General features: G+C 38.5%; 1 protein-coding gene across 2 annotated transcripts; it reads left to right on the top strand.

Annotated features, from left to right (window-relative positions):
- Window positions 1–997: 997 nt before the first annotated feature.
- Window positions 998–16319, top strand: NDNF (neuron derived neurotrophic factor). 2 transcript variants are annotated; one of them, XM_025199137.1, is made up of 4 exons: window positions 998–6389; window positions 11262–11450; window positions 11977–12101; window positions 13699–16319. In XM_025199137.1, coding segments are annotated over exons 1-4 (1707 nt in total). In that variant the 5' UTR covers window positions 998–6387; the 3' UTR covers window positions 15090–16319. The 2 variants fall into 2 exon arrangements, with proteins under 2 accessions (XP_025054922.1, XP_014373539.2); XM_014518053.2 differs by lacking the exon at window positions 998–6389 and adding an exon at window positions 6404–7043.
- The last annotated feature ends 3255 nt before the right edge of the window (window positions 16320–19574 follow it).

Below are 19574 nucleotides of genomic sequence, written 5' to 3'. Positions count from 1 at the left end.
AAAATCCAGGGGCAATATTATTGTCATTCTGTTGCCTGTGGTCTTCTCACTGCCAGATGTACTCCTGAAATAACGTACTTATGTCAATGCTCTGTGGTGTCAAAAGGCTAACGTCTGGTTCTGGGGACCTCTGGGGCTGCTCTGTGGGCATTACATATTTCCTCTTCTGTCTGGTGGTCCTTCTTTGCTGGCTGAATCCATAGCCCTGGAAGCATTAAATGAAGCTGCCTGCCAGTAGCTAATAAACACAGCAATCCATATCCAGACAAGCTTGGCTGGCATGACATGTGTGTTAGGGCTGTGCGAAGCTTCGGTTGCTGATTCAATTCGGTGGAGATTTGGCTCAATTTGGCGGCCGAATCTCCAAATCTGAATTGAATCAGGAGACCCTTTAATTTCTCTGAATTGAATCAGAACCGAATCCATTGAGAGAGATCCAAAGAGATTCAATGATTTGGACATAGACACAGCTTTAAATGTCTTTTCTACATACATCGAGGTATCAGGCATGGCTCATGAACGCTGCAATGGTGGGGTGGATGGCGTGTCCCACAGAAGTGCTGGGGGCCGCCCCGTGTGCTTGGCAGTAGACCCCGAAGTGGACCAGAAGCACTTCCGGTCCACTTCCCAGTCCACTGCAAAGCGCACGGGGGACCTTCCCCCTACCCTGGCGACTGTTGCCTCCTGGGTCTGGGGGGGCACCCAGGGTCCTCCCTGCAACTGATCTCTGAGCCAGGGGGTACGGTGGGGGGTCCCCTGCGTGCTGAGCAGTGGACCCAAAAGTGAACTGGAAGTACTTCTGGTTCACTTCTGGGTCTACTGCCAAGCACACGGGGCGGCCCCCAGCACTTCTGTGGGACACGCCATCCACCCCACCATTGCAGCGTTCATGAGCCATGCCTGATACCTCGATGTATGTAGAAAAGACATTTAAAGCTGTGTCTATGGCCAAATCGCTGATTCTCCAAATCAGCATTGAATCTTCAGATTCGGATTTGGCTAAATCGAATCAGGACAGTGATCTGAATAAACGGATCAAATCACTGTCCCCAATTCAAATCAAATATGACCCGTTTCACACACCCCAATGGGTGTGTCATTGCCATGTTTCCTCCAGGATGTGGGCATACGCGTTTTTCTTGACAACACACCAGCTGTTCAGAAAGTGAGGTGGCTTAGAATTATATCCATGGCTGAGTGAACTCTATTCGGTCACCACCTTTTGTGTAACCAGGTAATGCATCTTGTTTTTTGTACAGCATGACAAAGAAGAATAGACATCAAAGAGAGGTGGTAAAGAGGCAAATGTTCATTTGTCTTAATGGCAACATTTTTCTGGAGTTGCAAGGTGTAGGGCATATCAACATTAAGAGTATTATTGAAGTCAGTTGATTTAATTTTGGGTGATGTCTCCTCTCCTAACTCTACAATGCTGAAAACGGTGGTAGAAATATGTAAATATTTGTTAGTATTTTCGTATTGGCCTATAGTACTTTCTATTTTCAAACACTCAACAAATGTTTGCATCTCAGCAATATCATATTGCTCTTTGGGGTATACTAGACACAGAATTGTGACCTATGACTATTCATTTAAGACTAATAGGCATACTTGCATTCTTGTGAAACTGAATGTATATAGCACTAAATATGATTTTAGTGTCAGATTTAATGTTGCAATTTTGGATTCTGATAAAAATTACTGAATTATAAAAAATTGTAATCTATCTGTGTAATTTATATTAATGTGCTAATTAAAGAGATGGGTAAAACTCTCAGCTGGTTTAGCCTGACTGTCAGCTGATGATTTGGTTCATACAATTCAGGTAAACCCAAAATAATGCAAGTAGAATGGGGAAATTTTTTTTTTTTTCAAATGAGCTAACGTCCCCCTGCTTGTCTCCAACTAATATGCTACTGAGCTTTATTAGATTGACAAAAGGCTATTTTTCCTAATACACAAAGTTATTTGGGAATTGATCCCTGCACCATGCTATGTCACTGGTCTGGAAAGCAAACATTCATATGACAGCTGTAAACAAGCCATAACCCCAGAACCCATTTTGCTTGCAGTCCAGTGGCTGAGTCAATTATTATGGAACCAGGGAATAGCTTGCTAGATTCCTGTGGTGTGGAATGAATCATTTACAAAGCCTAGCGACCTACTGGTTTGCTCTTACAGTTTAGAGATGACTATTAGTAGAGCTGCTGCTGTTACTAACATTGGTGTTCTGGATATTTGCCCAATCATTCATTATCTTTTAAGTAGGATTCACGAGTCAACTAGTGAGAAAGCACAGAAAGGAAGACACTATAACATTACCGTTAAGTATGCTGAATCGCTGTTCAATGGAAAACCATTGGGAAATCAAGGAGAAATGGCCTCAATGCGCACAGCTGGCTCCCCATAAAAAAGTGAAACAATTCCCACCCCCCACTCTTGTATAACCTACCAAAAGGAAAATAAAAAATGTAAGAATGTCAGTGTAATCACAACATAGATATAAAATGTGAGTGCTATCATTGCTATTCATACCTTTGTAAGCTCAGCCCATTCAGCAACAAGATCAGAGGCAGAAGCTACCCACACCTGGATTTCTCCTGCCTTCAGACACTGCTCTTTCTTTGGGCTTCATAAATCATAATGTTGGCCAAGTCACCCTCAGTACTTCACTGGTCTCTCTCTCTTGGAACTCTGTGCATTAGCCCTTTTATTTTGTCTGTCTTCTACAAACAACTAACTCAACTGCTAGCAGATGCCAAAGTTCAGCTGAGAAGAACTTCCAGAACAGGAAAAATGGTTCAAATAATGGTAGCTACTCATTTTTACAGTTTTTTTATTTATTCTGGCTTTGTAGAGAGCTTTCTGAAGCTCCTTCCCACCTCCAACCTCAAATTCCGGCACAGTAATAATGGTATCCAGCAAGATATTTAGGCCCCATTACTTCTTTCAGCCCTCTGTCTGGCTTTTCAATAGGGCACCAAACCATACTGACGTATTGACTGTTCACAGTTTCTGTAAAGGTAGTAGGTAGCAACATCATTCCAATATGCCTATTTCTGTATTTCTAAATTAACAGGAAAAAACTGAGTACCAAATAGCAAACTATTTCCACAGTTTGCAATTCTTGGTTATACTTCCTGCATGCATATTTCTGTTTCTCTGGTAACACAGACTCTCTTAGTGACATGCTGAAGGTCTAACTGACTTGGTCTAGGGACGTTGTAATGTCCAATGCTTTTTAAAAAAGGGGGATGTGGGAAAACATGACTTAGATTCTATTTCTATGTGATGGTGGCACTAATTTGGATGTGTCCTTGGCACATTTGTGCACTTTCAGCCCCAATTTTCTCACCTGTAAAATGAGGTAGGTAAGTACTCTCTTTTGTTAAATACATTCTGCTCGTGCAATGAAAGATCAAATGCTGGGCATATAATAGTAATTTTTTATTATCTTAAACTGTCATTCATCATGACAGAATTAAGGTTTTGTAATGTCTAAATTCTTAATGCTTCATCCAGAACTCATTTAATTCCATGGAAACTTCTATAAGTTTTGGATCGCATTTCTAAGAAGCATACTGAAATCAGTGTTTGATGTAGAAGATTGGACATTTGTCAATGAAGTTAATGAACCTTGTAATTTAAAAAAAAATGATTTTACAAAGCTGTGAAGGGCTTTTGTAGGGTTTTTTTGCAGGGTACATAATGAACATAATGTTAACAGCTGTTCTAACTTATATCAAATGTACAATGTAAAACCCAGGAGCGCATGCAAAACTACCAGTGGGTAGGGACTCAGCCTGAATACTACAGAAATACAGAGCAAAAGACACTCAGTAGGGGTTCTTGTTTCTCCATGGGTTATTAGATTCTGCTCACAACAGCAGCAGCAGCAGCAGCAAAAATAAAATTACTTTAAAGTTGAGGTATGGTGTTAATTTTTGCAAAGAGAATAGTGGAAAATAGGGGACCTGCTTTTCTTTTAGTCTCATCATTGTCTAACGAGTCACATGGATGTAAAACTATTATGAGCGCATGGAGAATCAAATATAACATAATGTGATATTTTACATTTTTATTATGTCTTTCCTTACAACATGCTTTTACAGGGTGCATGCCTCAACACATTACAATTGTATGGTAGCATTATGTAGTGGCCATAAAGTTCAGGTTCAATGTTTTCTGAAGCATCCAGCTAATTAGGGCAATGATCTGCTCCAGAATGGCAACTCCATTGATGTTATAATGTAGTGTACTTTTTCTTAAAAGTAAAAAAATAAAGCTGTGTTCGGAAATTGAGTAGTCCTTGTGAGGACTAGTTTTTGTACTGCGTTTTCATGACTATTTTACTTTTCAGCCTGACTAATCTAAAGCTTTCCCAAAATATTTTTATAATAAAATCTCAGCCCTTTGGAGATAACAGGTCCTTTTAACTGTAGTCCAGATTGCCAGTTCTGTGCATAAAAAAAATTATTGGAAATATAAATCTTGTCTTTCAGTTATCAAACATTTTAATTTTCACACAAGGTTTCTTTTTATTTTGTGGTTTTGCTTTGGGCTTTTTTGTTTTGTTCTGTTCTGTTTTGTTTGTATGCTACTGCATTTTCTTTTCTTAAAATAATACTTTCAACAAAAGAAAAACAGGACTTGAATTTGAATGGCAAGAAAAGGTTTTTTAATCCACAGATTACTGACATGGTGGACCCTAAAAGCTTCAAAGGAGTCATTATAGTCCATCGTGTTAGTGTGTAGTTAGGGAGTTTAAATCCAGGATTATGGACACAATAGTACATTAGTGCTCTTTCCCTCACAGTTGTAGTTTGCTATGCCAATTGAAGTTGGCATGTCAATCTGGACTCTGTGCTGCACAAGCACACTCACTATGCATACTATCAATCTTGTGAGAAAACGAAAAGCTGTGTGTGTACTCTATGGCCATATTCCTTTGGAACATAATAATTTGAAATTAGCAAGGGTTCAACAGCCCACTGAGTCCAGTCCTATGTACTTGCAGGTATCCATTTATCTAAAAAGTCCAAAAGAACGTCCACTGCAATCTCACACCACAGCCACAAAGCACCTTAGGAAAACAAAATCAAATATACTCTGGAATGTCCACAGATAAAAAAATCAGGGAGATAAGGCCGATGCCAATGCCCTGCCACTGAAATGGCAAAGGAATTATGTCAATATATAAATTTTCTTTTTTCAAATACAAAAAAGCTCCTATTTATACTTATGGCGTAAAGGACTAAAGTAACTAAAAATACATTCTTCAATGAGGGAACAACTGAACTGATGTTAATGGAACAAAGCGTTGTGTATCGGTGGGTGGCAGTGGGGGGGAACTCTCCAATAATTTTAAATGATAAAACATAATGTTTGCCCTTGAACCCCAGAGATAGCCAAACATATTTTAATAATATTTGGTGAACAAATTGGGTTTTAAAAATACTGCTGTACACTTTGCATTTGCCACCTGAGCTAATTTTTACAGCTGAGATACAAAACCCTGAAAATAGGGGTCTATAATGTAAAAAGCTCAAGGGGCCTTAACTCTAGTGTTCCTTTAATTGGTCAGAGCAGACATATGGCACCTTTTATTTTCCAAGGCCACATTCTCTTTACAACTATTTCAAGTTTTATAGATTTGTTATCAGATATAGCATGGATACCTCAAAGAAAAATTAACTGCCTTAAGTTTAAAAATAGGACACAGAGGGGGAAAAAGTTAACCATCGATACAAAAAAGAAAGAAACACAACACAAAATGTTGTGGCTGTCTGTGCCTTGAAATTATCCTAACTAAATTACAATCATGCACTTTCCACTCTCTGTAATTAAACATTAGGTTTTATTTATTCTAGATGTATTTGCTTCAAGTAACCCTAGATCCCTTTTTGTTACGGCAAATCTTTTACAGGTCTCTGTGACCTATAGGTACTTGAGGAATAAAGCAAATATTTTCCATAGAACAAGGCATTTAAAGATGATTTTGTGAATGCTTGTTTTGCAACTTAGTCTTGGGGCATTTTGGTTGGCAGTTCTGTCGGTCGATCCAATACACATGCTGTCTTGTAATAGACTCTGCTTATACATATTTTTGTATATAAACAAACGTATGTGTAATAGATGTGTAAGACTAACTTTACTCTGACTACAAAGAAGTGGAGGCTGAGGCCCATGCACATGAGCACACCCTGTTCACCTGTTTGTCAATTTTCCTCTTTAAAAAATTCAAAGAATTGTTTTTATTTTTCTCCATTTGTGCTTATTCTTCAATATTCTTTTCCTTCTCTTATAAATTAGGACAGAAGACATTCATGGAGCCTTAAGGATGACAAGTCCCCCCCACTTCTTTTTTTGAAGTTAGCAGGAAACACCATGTCAGTATTTGACCTACAGATCAGCAGCACAAACTCTGTCTCATAATCTACTTTATTCCAGCTGTAATTATCTAGAATTCAGAGATCAGATTCACACAGACTGACTGGTCATCAGATTTACATTCATATTCATAGACTGATTTAGGTTTTAGGCTAGAAAAAGAACTTGGAGAAAATTTAAAGGAGAGGTAAAGATGGGCCATTAGAGGGCACTTTTGCAATCTTAGAGAAAGAAAGCTGTGCTTATTCTTTCCTTTAGGACTGTTTACTTTGGCTCTCAGCTTAAAATCAGTGATAAACAGCAGGCAAATCCCTCCAGTCAGCAGGAGTATATCAATAAAATATTGACTCTGTATTTAAAGGAAAAGAAAACAAGACCAACTGGTAGAAAAGGGAATAAAAGACATTTAGGAGGTGGCATAGCGAGGAGAACACAGCATATTTCACATAGTTGTATAGGTTTGGAGTAACAGTTTGTAGGCCTTTTCTTTTACATGTGTTCTAAAAATAAACCAGGCTCAGACCTGGTTATGGGGGACAAATAAAACATTCACTGAAAGTTTCCAAGAAGTGTGTGAGGGCTAGGCAGGGAGATCACTAACTATATGCTCACAAGCACTAAATGCATTTTCAGAGATGTTACAGAAGTCAGTGGTGAGTTATAAACTTGACCAAAAATACATTTGAACACAGATAAATTCTTGACTTGCTCATGTAATGGGCATTTTGTATAAGTGCAAGATTTCACTAAAATCGATGTGAAAATATAAGTGGTGTATTGCTGAACATTCTCTTTTTTAGATTTAGAGTCAATGGATTGTGTAAAATAAGTGGCTTACATTTAGGTGTAGATTTGCCAGACAAATGGTTGTATAGATGAGCCTCAGCTTTTAAATGAATTTTAGAATGCAGTATGCATAAAAATGAAGTCCCTTTCAATTGTATCGAGTTGGGTACCTAACAGTGAACACACCCAAATTAAATTCACCTTTAACATTTTTCAGCCAGGAAGTTTAAAAAATGTGTTTCTTTATTTGTAGGTTTAACAACTATGAAATGGTCCAGTCTGCAGTCTTTGATGAGATAAAATCCCTGTTGACTATATTAGGTCCTTGCCTTAAAAAGGACTGCAGAACTAACCCCAGCATATTGTTGGTGTTATGTTTAACATAAAGAATGCTTGGGTGATTATACACAGAAAGTAAAGTATACCTTTCCCCCCATCCAAATTGCTAATGTGGACACAGACCCAGTCTGCAAGAGTCTTTAAAGTGGATCATTTGGTGAAATAATTTAAGAACTGAAGCTTACTATGCGTAATCCTATAATCAAAAGTAGTTTATTTTAATAAAGGTTAAATTGCATTGGGGCTGACACTGAGAATATACTGTATTGGGATTTCAGGGCGGTTCATTTAGAGGACGCTGTCTTCAGAAAGAGTAAGAATTTCTTAGCTTACTAAGTAATCTGTTGTAATTGTTCTGATTAAGTCAGAAATATTTTTTTCCTCCCTCTGGGCCAAGGATAATACTTGAAAATCAATAAACAAAGTGTTTTATTACACACAGAAATCATCCTATGTTATATAAGGGGTGAGATACTGACTTGGGTGACTTAAATCAGCAGTTTTTTTTCTTATGGACTTTTCTTCCCAAGGTCAAATGCCATTAGGTTAGCTGGTAAGCATAAACACTTTGATTTTCAGGTTTCTCTTTATAAAAAAAGTTGAGAGACAAGTTATGATAAATATTGACAAACCTTGTAGAAACAGAATCTTGATTTGGCTATAAACAAAATTAAATTTTCTTAATTAAAGTGCCCATTCCCTCTTCCTATGAAAGTGGTTATGGCACAACAATATAATAAAAATAAAATACAATAAATAATAAAATATTCATTTTCAAATGCTTCAAGTGATAGAATGAAGGCTTGTAAGGCCCACTAATAAAGAATATGGTAACTGAACCTCATGGTCATATGGATATATGTTGATATTGCAAGATTGTCACAGAATAAATAAAGGTGTAGTCTACTTTGACTGTGCTACTGAAAAATAACTCCTAAAACTGTATTCAACACATTCATGAACTTCCTGAGAGAGGGAGTGAGAATAACATACAGGTTTAAAACGTACTGCAATGGTACCCATCCTCTTTGCTGAGTGCTCTAAAAATGGGGATGGAGATCTTTTAAGATGAGCCTATCTGTCTGACAGAAGAATATGAAGGTGAACCTCACTCGGTTTTCTTTTCTTTCAAGCCCACTTTCCTTAGGATATTCCTTAGATCTGACCTTATGTGTAAGAATATATATGTTGAGGGAAAACAACAGACTGTAAGGAGAGGTAGATAGTTCACATGTAAGAGAGGAGGAGTGTCAAATGAGTAAGATAAAGATTGGATTACGTAGAGTTGTTATAGCTGCATGCTAACATTCTAATGAGACTGAGTTTTTGTAAATTTGATTTGCAATGTTCAGTCAACATTGGGTACTGTTACATAAACTTGTTTCCCTCATTCATTCTTCCCTCTATAATTTTCATTGTGGGCAAGGGCAGAGAGAAGGGAAAATATGAGTTGCAATAGGAGAGGATGGTAGGATGGAGAGCTGGAGTAAAGAGAGGAATGGGGCAAGAGAAGAGACAGAATGCAGAGAATAGGAGAGTTCATGGCACTAGCATGTTTAAAGAGACAGATTAGCATGGAAGGAGCAATTATAAGACTAAATGGGGTGATTTAAGGCAACTGGATTCAGAAAGAGAGGGCATGTCTACGAGACACTGACTGCACAGCCTGATACTGCTGTGCAGAAGCATTGTATGGCAAAAACTGTGATGCGACGCTACTGCGCAGTAGCATCACAAGCATTCACCGGTGCTACTGCACAGTAACTCAGGTTACTGTGCATATATTATTATTTGTTTATACAAGTACTAAATAAATGCTCAGTAACCACTGTTCAGTAGTGTCTCATGTAGATGCAGCCAGAGAGTACTGGCATACTGGAGTACTGGATTCAGAGAGTTGAGCCAACCTACATTTTCAGTGAAGGAAAGGATAACTGATTTTAGTACAGAGCAGGGTCTCTGAAGATTTTGTAAGGGATATAATAGAGAATATGAAGCTGAAATCTTGAGGAAGAAGAGGGGATGGGCAACCCTTGAGTCCCTGTGGTTTTGGAGGTCTCTGCTGAAGGTTTACTGAAGAACAGGTAGAGGAAACCTTGTTGGCTAGATGAGATCTACACATAGCCCCTGCTGGCTGTTGCAGTTCACTGGAAGCTTTTAGTAGTTTACCTTTATGAAAAAGGAGAGAGAAGGCCTGCTGGTGTTCCAATGGGTGGTGGATGTTTATGTTTTGATATAGAGGTTGAAGGCCAAGAGCAGGTCTATGATGAGTGAAATATCATGGCTTCACAAGGAGTCATGAGTTTGCCGCTTTACAAAAAGATCAAGTGGAAACAATACACATTATAAAATTTGATCTAAAGAAGTGTTTGCTATAAAGATATAATAAACCTGCCCGCATCATAGAAGAAAGGTGGATACTGATATGCCTAGCTTTAATAACAGTAAAGAAAGGAAAATAAGAATGTTTTGACTCATTCCTTTTATTATACTTTTCTACAAACTCAGTAAAAGAACCATAGTTTAGGTAGAAAGACTTGAATTATTTTATCTGATTTTTAAAATTTTATAACTGTATCAAAATATAATTTAAATTGCCCCTATTCTTGCTGGTATCAAACAGTCCCTTTATCCCTCTCAGCTCTTTTCCTTACAAAATCCATTACATATTAGATCATGTACTGAACCAAAAGATTTTCATTCTATCCCACTGTATATCTTAGGGTAGTCATTACTGACATAGCTGTAGACATAATAATGAAAGGCTGAGATTATGAATTATTATGCCTAATTTGTAAAGGATTCTTTGCTTTTGTGTTTTGGAATTCCCATCAGACTTGAGGATTAAGTCTTGCTGAATTGTACACAAATAACAATGTGCTTTGAATGCATATGGGATTATATCATAAATTTCCTAATTCACTATTTTTATAAAGGGCAATTTCACTGGAAATATTCATTTTTAAGGGATTTCTGGGAGTCCAACCAAAATCTCTTCAGGAAAGTGTAGTCAACATAACCTCTGTCTGCTATGTGCTAGTGCTCATTCCCATGTCCAGCAAGTTACATTTGGCAAAATGTCAAATATAGATCTACAAAATATATGGAGGCTTTTGCTCATTGGTAGTGAGCAACAGAAAACACTAATTAGGGAAACTAGTGAGTGGGATCAGCTTCACTTAGAGATAGAAAAATCCTATTTAGATACTTAGTCAATCCCTCTGGCAAAGCAAGATTGTCCCTTATTATATATATTGCTAATTCTTTGACATGAATAAAACCACAAAAATTGGAGGTTCCCATAAAATATAAAGTACACACCTGACCACCACCATATATATGTAAAATAAATGCACATCAGAGATGAAAGTCTTCAGTTTATATTTTCTCTTATTTTTTTATGGGTTTAAACTGTATTGAGATTGACATGTTCTGTTCTTATAATTTGTAATATTTGTAGGAAATGTTCTGTTAAATACAATTTGTATAGGGATGTAGGGTTTGCATAAAAAGCTAGCTTTTCAGCTGAAAAATTGATGGAAAGAACTGCACTAGTGTACACCAGTTAAGGATTTGGCCCAAATTCATGAGAAATATATTGTTTTATCATCCTTTTTTAATTGGTATGTGCTCATAAAAATAAAGCCATAGAATTAAAATAAAACAAACTGAGTATCAAAAAGTAGCAGTTACTACAGTGATACAATTTGGAAGACATCACATGGGAATCCCTTTTGTTGTTGTAGGATGCACCTGCTTCATTGTTCTTTGCTCTTCCTGCTGCTACCACTCAGTTCCAGGACCCAAAAGTTGCCTACCAGAGATGAGGAACTTTTCCAGATGCAGATTAGGGACAAAACATTTTTCCACGATTCATCAGTAATTCCAGATGGAGCTGAAATTAACAGCTATCTCTTCCGGGACACACCTAAGAGGTAAGTTGATTAGTATAAATATAATGGAGTTGTGCATGAAGTCAATAATTTTATTTCTTTTTTATTTTTGGAACCAATTTTTAGAGTCCCAGAAAGAAAAATATCAGTTTTTGATGGGGTTTTTTTGTTTTTTTTATTTTGGGGGGAGGGAGATCTTATTTTCGTGTAAGTCGTGAGTCACCAGAAACCACAGATGTCCTTTAAAGTGAGAACAAAATCCAAGGTCCAAGGAAAAAGAAATGTGACCAATGTTGTATTGGTCCTTCCACCACATTTATTCCTCCTACTCTCTACTGTCCCATTGTTCTCTACTGTGTTTCTAAGAAGCCAGGTAAATTAGCCTAAGATGATGTGAGTGATTTTCTGCCTGATGGATATCAGAACTTATGCTTGACAGTTAAAACTAGCTTGGATATCCCTCTACTACACTGAATTCTGTTACAGGAGTTCAGGCTCTAGACATGTCAATGCCTGTTAGTTTTCATCAGAATTGAGTGATATTATGAATGTGTTACTTTTTCCATAGGTATTTCTTTGTGGTTGAAGAAGATAACACTCCTTTAGCAGTTACTGTAACACCATGTGATGCTCCTTTGGAATGGAAGCTGAGTCTGCAGGAACTTCCAGAAGAAGCCAGTGGAGAAAGTTCAGGTAACAGGGAAATTTTAATTCTGGTACTTTACTGATGAGAGAATTGATAATGGAGATTTTCAGCTCTAAATCACTGATTAAAATCTGCCTGTATCTGTAACAATTTGATACATACAATCGTCTGGTGAATGAAACATCTAAAAGGATGACAGAAGACAATCAGATTCATGGAAAAAGAAAGAACTACTCAAATTAGGTAAAGGAATACAGTCTGTCAATGCTCCTGGTGAGTTTAGCACATTGGGATGCACAAGTCTCACCTGAGGGAAGTTTTATGAGAGAGGTTCTATGGCAGGGCACTGTTGGTTCCTGACACTTTAAGGGCTGGAGCAGGCAGCAGCCAGGCGTTGGAGTATTGTGGCCATTTTGAGACCCAGGATATATATAGGGTGAAGCAGCGGTCTGCTTCTGGCAGCCACTGGAGCTGAGACTCAGGAACAGCTTGGAGATTTATGAGCTGGAGCTATGCTGTGGGGATGGAGGAGGCTCCAGGTACTAGGCATGTACTAAAACTGCACCCTTCTGGGGATGGGTGGTCTGGCGGGGCTGTTTGTGGCAAAACAGTCCCTCAAAAATGCCAGAACAGTTACCACCCTGGTGAAAGGTGGGTTGGAGGTGCCTAATAACCCTCAGCCCATGCACAGTCCTAGCTGGGGAAAGCCCAGGCCAGTGAGAGGCCTGAGGCTCATGCGACCCAGCAGATTTGTGAGGGAAAAAGCAGGCAAGCAGCTCAGGTTTGTCCCGAGGAACCTTGACTGGCCCATGCTGGGGCCAGGATCCAGAGAGGGGTCGAAGGGCCAGGGGCCCACCGCAAGGGATGCCCACAAAGCAAAGAGGCTCGGGGTCCTGACTGGCCTGAGATGGGGCCAGGACCTAAGGGGGAGGAGAAGGTCCCAGGGAGGGGACCACAGCAAATGAGGTGAAGGGCACAGCTGAGTTTAGCTGCCTGAGATGCCATCTCCGAGGCTTGGGCCGCAGTGTAAGGGTGAAATAGAGCTGCAGAGATCCCCCTAAACATTGGGGTGCAAAAATGGGCAGCCTCCCACCTAATCAACGCCATAATTATGTATCATCAAGGCATGGCAGGAAAGAGAGGCAGGTTGGCCCAGAGAGAGGTGGGCGGACCAGCATCAAACTAGCCCCGGGAAGACTGCACCTGTTACAGGCTCCAAGACTAAAAAGGTCAGAAAATATATTCAGAAGAAAACAATAACTAACGAGCCCCATGGAAAGGGGAGAGATTGTGTCTTTACAGTAAGACACCTCTTGTGACATATGGATTTAAAAAAAAACCCTTCCCTTACTAGCACCATGTGGATAACTATTGTCATAACACTAATTCAACAATGCATTCTTGTTGTCTGAGCTATACAGTATTTGGAGGTAATGATATTACCATTTAATAGGTATTTAAGCAAAAAGAACTACCAGAGCCAGTCTATTTTTGACTGATTATTAGTTTTGACTGGATGTCCTCTTCCCCATAATCACCTGTTTCATCTGGTTCTGATATTTTACTTAAAATAGGTATTCGAGTTTCATTTTCTCATATAATGACATGTTTTCTTACAAACATTTTTCTTTGGTCATAATCTAGGTGAACCAGAACCACTTGAGCAGCAGAAACAGCAGATTATTAATGAAGAAAGCACGGAGCTGTTCTCTTACAAAGGAAATGATGTTGAGTACTTTGTGTCCTCCAGTTCCCCATCTGGCTTGTACCAGTTAGAACTCCTGTCAACAGAGAAAGATACACACTTTAAAGTATATGCCACTACAACTCCAGAGTCAGATCAACCTTATCCTGAATTACCTTATGATCCAAGAGTTGATGTCACCTCTCTTGGACGCACAACAGTCACATTGGCATGGAAACCAAGTCCTACAGCATCTTTATTGAAACAACCTATTCAGTATTGTATAGTCATCAATAAAGAGCACAATTTCAAAAGCCTCTGTGCTGTGGAAGCTAAGCTCAATTCTGATGATGCCTTCATGATGGCTCCAAAACCAGGTCTGGATTTCAGTCCATTTGACTTTGCCCATTTTGGCTTTCCCTCAGAAAATAATTCAGGCAAAGAACGTAGCTTCATAAAATCTCCAAAGCTTGGGCGCCACTTTCCTCCAAAGCCAAGGGTTGATCTGCAGAAAATTTGTATTGGGAACAAGAACATCTTCACAGTTTCTGATTTAAAACCTGATACACAATACTACTTTGACATGTTTGCAGTTAACATTGACACAAATATGAGCACCGCCTATGTTGGCACCTTTGCCCGAACTAAAGAGGAAGCCAAACAGAAGACAGTTGAACTGAAAGAGGGAAAAGTTACAGATGTATTCATCAAGAGAAAGGGAGCCAAATTTTTACGGTTTGCTCCTGTTTCATCACACCAAAAGGTCACCTTCTTTGTTCATTCATGCCTAGATGCTGTGCAGATCCAGGTTAGAAGAGATGGAAAACTTATCTTGTCTCAAAACATTGAGGGCGTCCGTCAGTTCCAACTGAGAGGAAAACCAAAAGGTAAATATCTAATTAGACTGAAAGGAAGTAAGAAAGGTGCCTCCATGTTGAAGATTTTGGCTACAACAAGACCTAACAAGCAGTCATTTCCTTCTCTCCCTGAAGATACCAGAATCAAAGCCTTTGACAAACTTCGCACATGTTCTTCAGTCACAGTGGCATGGCTAGGCACACAGGAGAGAAATAAATTTTGCATCTATAGGAAGGAAGTGGATGACAATTATAATGAAGAACAAAAGAAAAGACAACAGAACCAGTGCTTGGGTCCAGACACAAGGAAGAAATCAGAAAAAGTCCTCTGTAAATATTTTCATAGCCAGAATATACAAAAAGCAGTGACAACAGAGACAATTAAAGGTCTGCAGCCTGGCAAGTCCTACCTGCTGGATGTTTATGTCATAGGGCATGGAGGACATTCAGTCAAATATCAGAGCAAACTAGTGAAAACAAGGAAGTTCTGTTAGTGACGTTGTATATAAAAATATATGGAACTCTAATCTGAACGTTATCTTACTTTAAGTATACAGATTGACTACTTACACAGCTGAGAAGTTGTGACCTGTATTTGTACTGTGTAGAAAATATATCAACTTGTATATTTATGTTTACATAAGTACTTGTTTGGAGGAACTGAGCCTGGTGTTCTTTATTGGCATCCAGCAGTTGTATTATCATTTGTCCAGCGGTCCACATTTGATGCTCAGTAGATGGCAAAGGTAGCAAGAAACCTTGAAGAAACTGCCATTCTTTTGCTTCCATATTGCATGAACTGCTTCTAAATTATTTTATTACTTAAAAGGCTGAGATAAGTCATTCAACCACCTTGTTATTCACATACAAAACCACACAGAAACATTTTCTCTCTATGTAGATGGTAGGATTTCGGTAAATTATTTTATAAAGTCTTGTTTTAAATGTCTATGTTTCTATGATTGTAAACTATTAAAAGCATCTCCATTAAAATGCAGATCTAAACTAAATATTAACTGGGCTGCAGATCAGTCAGTGTCATTGCTAATGTAAATTCTTATCTGTTTGATTTTAATGTTTAAATACTGTATGTATTTCATGTACAAAGATGTCATACATTATATTCCTGTACATAAAATTAAAAATATTAGATTATATATTGCTTCTCTTTTCTTGATATTCTGAGGGAGAAAAAAAGCACCCTAAAACTTAACAGTGTAACCCTGAATGCTTATGGAGTTTATCTGTTGTTGTGTTTTTAATGTTTTCAGAAAAGGGTGTCTGAAGATGCCTAGAATTACTAATGCTACTGAGGAAGTTGTTAAATGTGTAAGTGATCATAGGACATTGAAAAAAAAGGCAGCTGTTGCAAACATTGAAACTGCCGTGATATACCATTAAAAATGTAGACAGCATGGAAATGCTTTAAAATATACTTTGTGATTGAAAACACAATCCATTTTGTTGTTGTTCTTTTTTGAGTGCTGACAGTGTACTTAGCACTCTGCATTGGCTTGCAAAATAACTGGACAGACAGTACAGTTCAAAGACATAACACAACAGATGACCAACTAATCTCAAAATAGTGCACATAAGTGTTTCTTACTACTTTTAGCAAATTATCATTGAAAGCCTTTATCTTTTGGACATATACTATTGTGAATCATTGTTACTAACAGGAAACCTATAGAAAATTTATTTCAAATATAAAACTTCCAGGTTTATCTTGTTTCCAGCCTTTTTATTTCTTTGTAAGGTTTAATTTGCTTGGGCTTAAAGGTATAGGCTATTGGGAAAAAAATTCACAACAGTAAGAATATAAGGATGGTGGAAAACCCAAAAGAGGGGCAGCTAATTTTGCTGCTAGCTAAGACCTGACTAGATATAAGAATATTGTAATTAAGTTCCAAGGCATCCAGAATAAGTGCCCCAAGCAGTCATTGTGTTGTCCCAAGTGGTCACTGTACTGTAATGCCTATTAGCATACATAAACAGGCTATGCACAAAACTGTACATAAGAAAGCAGATGGCAGGACTTATGCAAGTAAGTTCCTTGTTCCCCTCCATCTCAAGTGGGTATCCACAAACTGCAGCTTTCAATGCATTGTACTGATATAAAGCTTACTGGATGTCTGGGTTCTAATAATATACATGGAACAACTAAGAGGACGAAAGAGGGAATCAAACGCTATGAATTCCATTCTAGTTTTTTCCAAGATTCTGCCTACTAATTACAGAGAAACACTTCATCAGTTGAAATCATCTCCCCCTGCTCTAGCTAGTATACCAGATGTTTGCAGATATTTCTTCAACTCTGGAAAGGGTTTTGTGATTTCATAGGCACTATTGTCTGCTCTAATGAAAACAGGGAAAATAAGCATGTTGGGGCAGCTCTTACCTTGGGAAATGGACAGAAGAAGAATTTGGATATTTGTATGACAATATAACCCTATCCTGTGTCTAGAAACAAAGTGAAAAGCATTTTAAAATGAATGAGGTGCTCAAAGGAAGTTCCAGTGTGACATTTCTAGAAAATAAAACCTAGAAAAGAGGTACAGGATTGAAAGACCCTCCCTCATATTCTTCATATCCTCAACCGCACTGTTTAACATCTTCATCAACGACTTGGATGAGGGGGTGGAAAGCACGCTGTCCAAGTTTGCTGATGACACTAAGATGTGGGGCAAGGTGGACACACTTGCAGGGAGAGAGAGGTTGCAACTAGATTTAGACAGACTACAAAAGTGGGCAGATGAGAATAGGATGGGGTTCAACGTAGACAAATGCAGGGTGCTGCACCTTGGGAGAAGGAATCCACAGCATACATACAGGCTGGGAAGTTTCCTTCTTAAAAGCACAGAGGTGGAAAGGGATCTTGGAGTCATTGACTCCAAGATGAACATGAGCTGCCAATGCCAGACGGCAGCCAGCAGGCCAGCCATACCTTGTCATGCATCCAAAGGTGCATCTCAAGCCGGTCCAGAGAGGTGATACTCCCCCTCTATGCAACTTTGGTCAGGCCGCAGTTGAAGTACTGCGTCCAGTACTGGGCGCCGCACTTCAAAAGGGATGTGGCCAGCCTGGAGAGGGTTCAGAGGAGGACCACCCGCTTGGTGAGAGGGCAGCCTTTTCTCCCCAGCACCACCTGGGGTGACAAGGAACAATGGTCATAAGCTGATGGAGAATAGGTTTAGGTTAGAGATCAGAAGGCAATATTTTACAGTTAGGGTGGCCAAAATCTGGAACCAACTTCCCAGGGAAGTGGTCCTCACCCCTACCTTGGGCATATTCAAGAGGAGGTTGGACGATCAGCTGTCTGGGGTCTTGTGAACCCAGCATTCATTCCTGCCTGTGGCAGGGGGTCAGGCTAGATCTGTTCAGGTCCCTCCTGACCCTAGCTACTATGAAACTATGAAATCTTGATATGGACTGATCACCTCTGACCCACAGTTCAGGTTACATATTTAGCCAGTCTTTGGCCTATTTGCTGATTGATTTAGTCCACTGGGAGCTAACACGAGCTTCCCAACTACTTAGCACAGCCCACACAACAGTCATTAGATAGCCATAACTTTCAGCTACTGATCTGAATTAGATCTGAAGCAGTCATCACTCTGGATCATATTATTAATCCCTTGAAATGTCCACATTCTTATTTTTACATCAAAACATATATATAAATCTTCTCACAAAGGATATTACAGATAGGTATCTGTCATGGGGGAAAAGAGAAAGATTTTTTTTAATCTCCATCTTTTAAATAATATAATTCAGGAGGTGGTAAAAATAGGAGTCTACACCTGGAAATAGAAAGCCAAATGGATATCAGCATTCTTAATACATGTTTGATGGGGGGAAAGCAATACCAGGTGCTGGAATTTACAGCTGGGGAAAGTGGGTCTACAGGAGAGCAGCACATTTTTAGTCTGTGTTGGTGACAGACATCCATTATGAAATATCCATTGCAGGAATGTGTAACAGAGAAGATATACTGTACTACATTTTTTGTCTCAAGTTCAGTAAAGGATCATAGAGCCATTTCACACCACATCAAGATAATCTTTAACATCTTCAACAATCAAAGTGGAGCCTATCTAATTTTATTGATTGTCTTACCAACAAATCTGACAGCAGTCTTACATTTACAAGCTTCAGATAACCCACAAGACAAAACAGTATATGAATTACAAAACTCATGTGAAGATTATAGGAGCATTAAGAGAGTAAATCAATGAGTTCTATACAGTTATACCATTTATTGTTAATAAATACTGTTATAATAATCATTAATCTTCCTCAAAGTTACATTTGCTTGTGTACAAGGTTTATTTTTAAAACCTTTAGTATGCAGGGGGAAAAAATTCCTTTCAAAGCAGTAGCTTGTTGTTCTCAGTGATCACACTTGACAAATAGCATAATATTTGGACTTCACGACAGTCTGTGAATATCCAGCACAAAGACTTGATTATGGACAGTGTAGAAATAAAAGCATTTTTATGACTATCTAGATAAGCATATAGATAATGATGAATTACTATGCATCCTAAGGTCCGAGCTCTCATTCCATGGCTACACAGAATCCTACCTGGAATCTATGGTCTCTGGTGTCACCATTTATAGCCAATTAACTTAATCTTTTTTTCATTTCTTAGGCAAAAATTTTCTTGGATTCACTTAATTCAGCTAATATCCTGTAACCCGAAAAATGTGTCATATTCAAATTACTGTCACTTCTGTAGGCTGTTGATTCAATACTTTTAAGATATGTTCAAACAAGAAAATATTCTTAAACATATGTCCAGGATTCTAAACAGCATCCTAGTGTGGACTATAAAGCTATTATTAAAGTTAAAGTTTGCCTGTCATAAGCTTTTTTATCTACTAATAGAGCTCTTGTTTTCTGAAGCACTTGTTCTAGTTTTATACTGGAAGCATTCCTGCAGGTTTAAGTTAGAATATAGAGATGAATGTCTAGGCTA

The sequence above is a fragment of the Alligator sinensis genome, unplaced genomic scaffold (genome assembly GCF_000455745.1).
Source record: "Alligator sinensis unplaced genomic scaffold, ASM45574v1 scaffold544_1, whole genome shotgun sequence".
NCBI classification, from domain to species: domain Eukaryota; kingdom Metazoa; phylum Chordata; order Crocodylia; family Alligatoridae; genus Alligator; species Alligator sinensis.
Note: the sequence above shows the minus strand (reverse complement) of the source record. Positions and strands in the feature narration are given on the sequence as shown.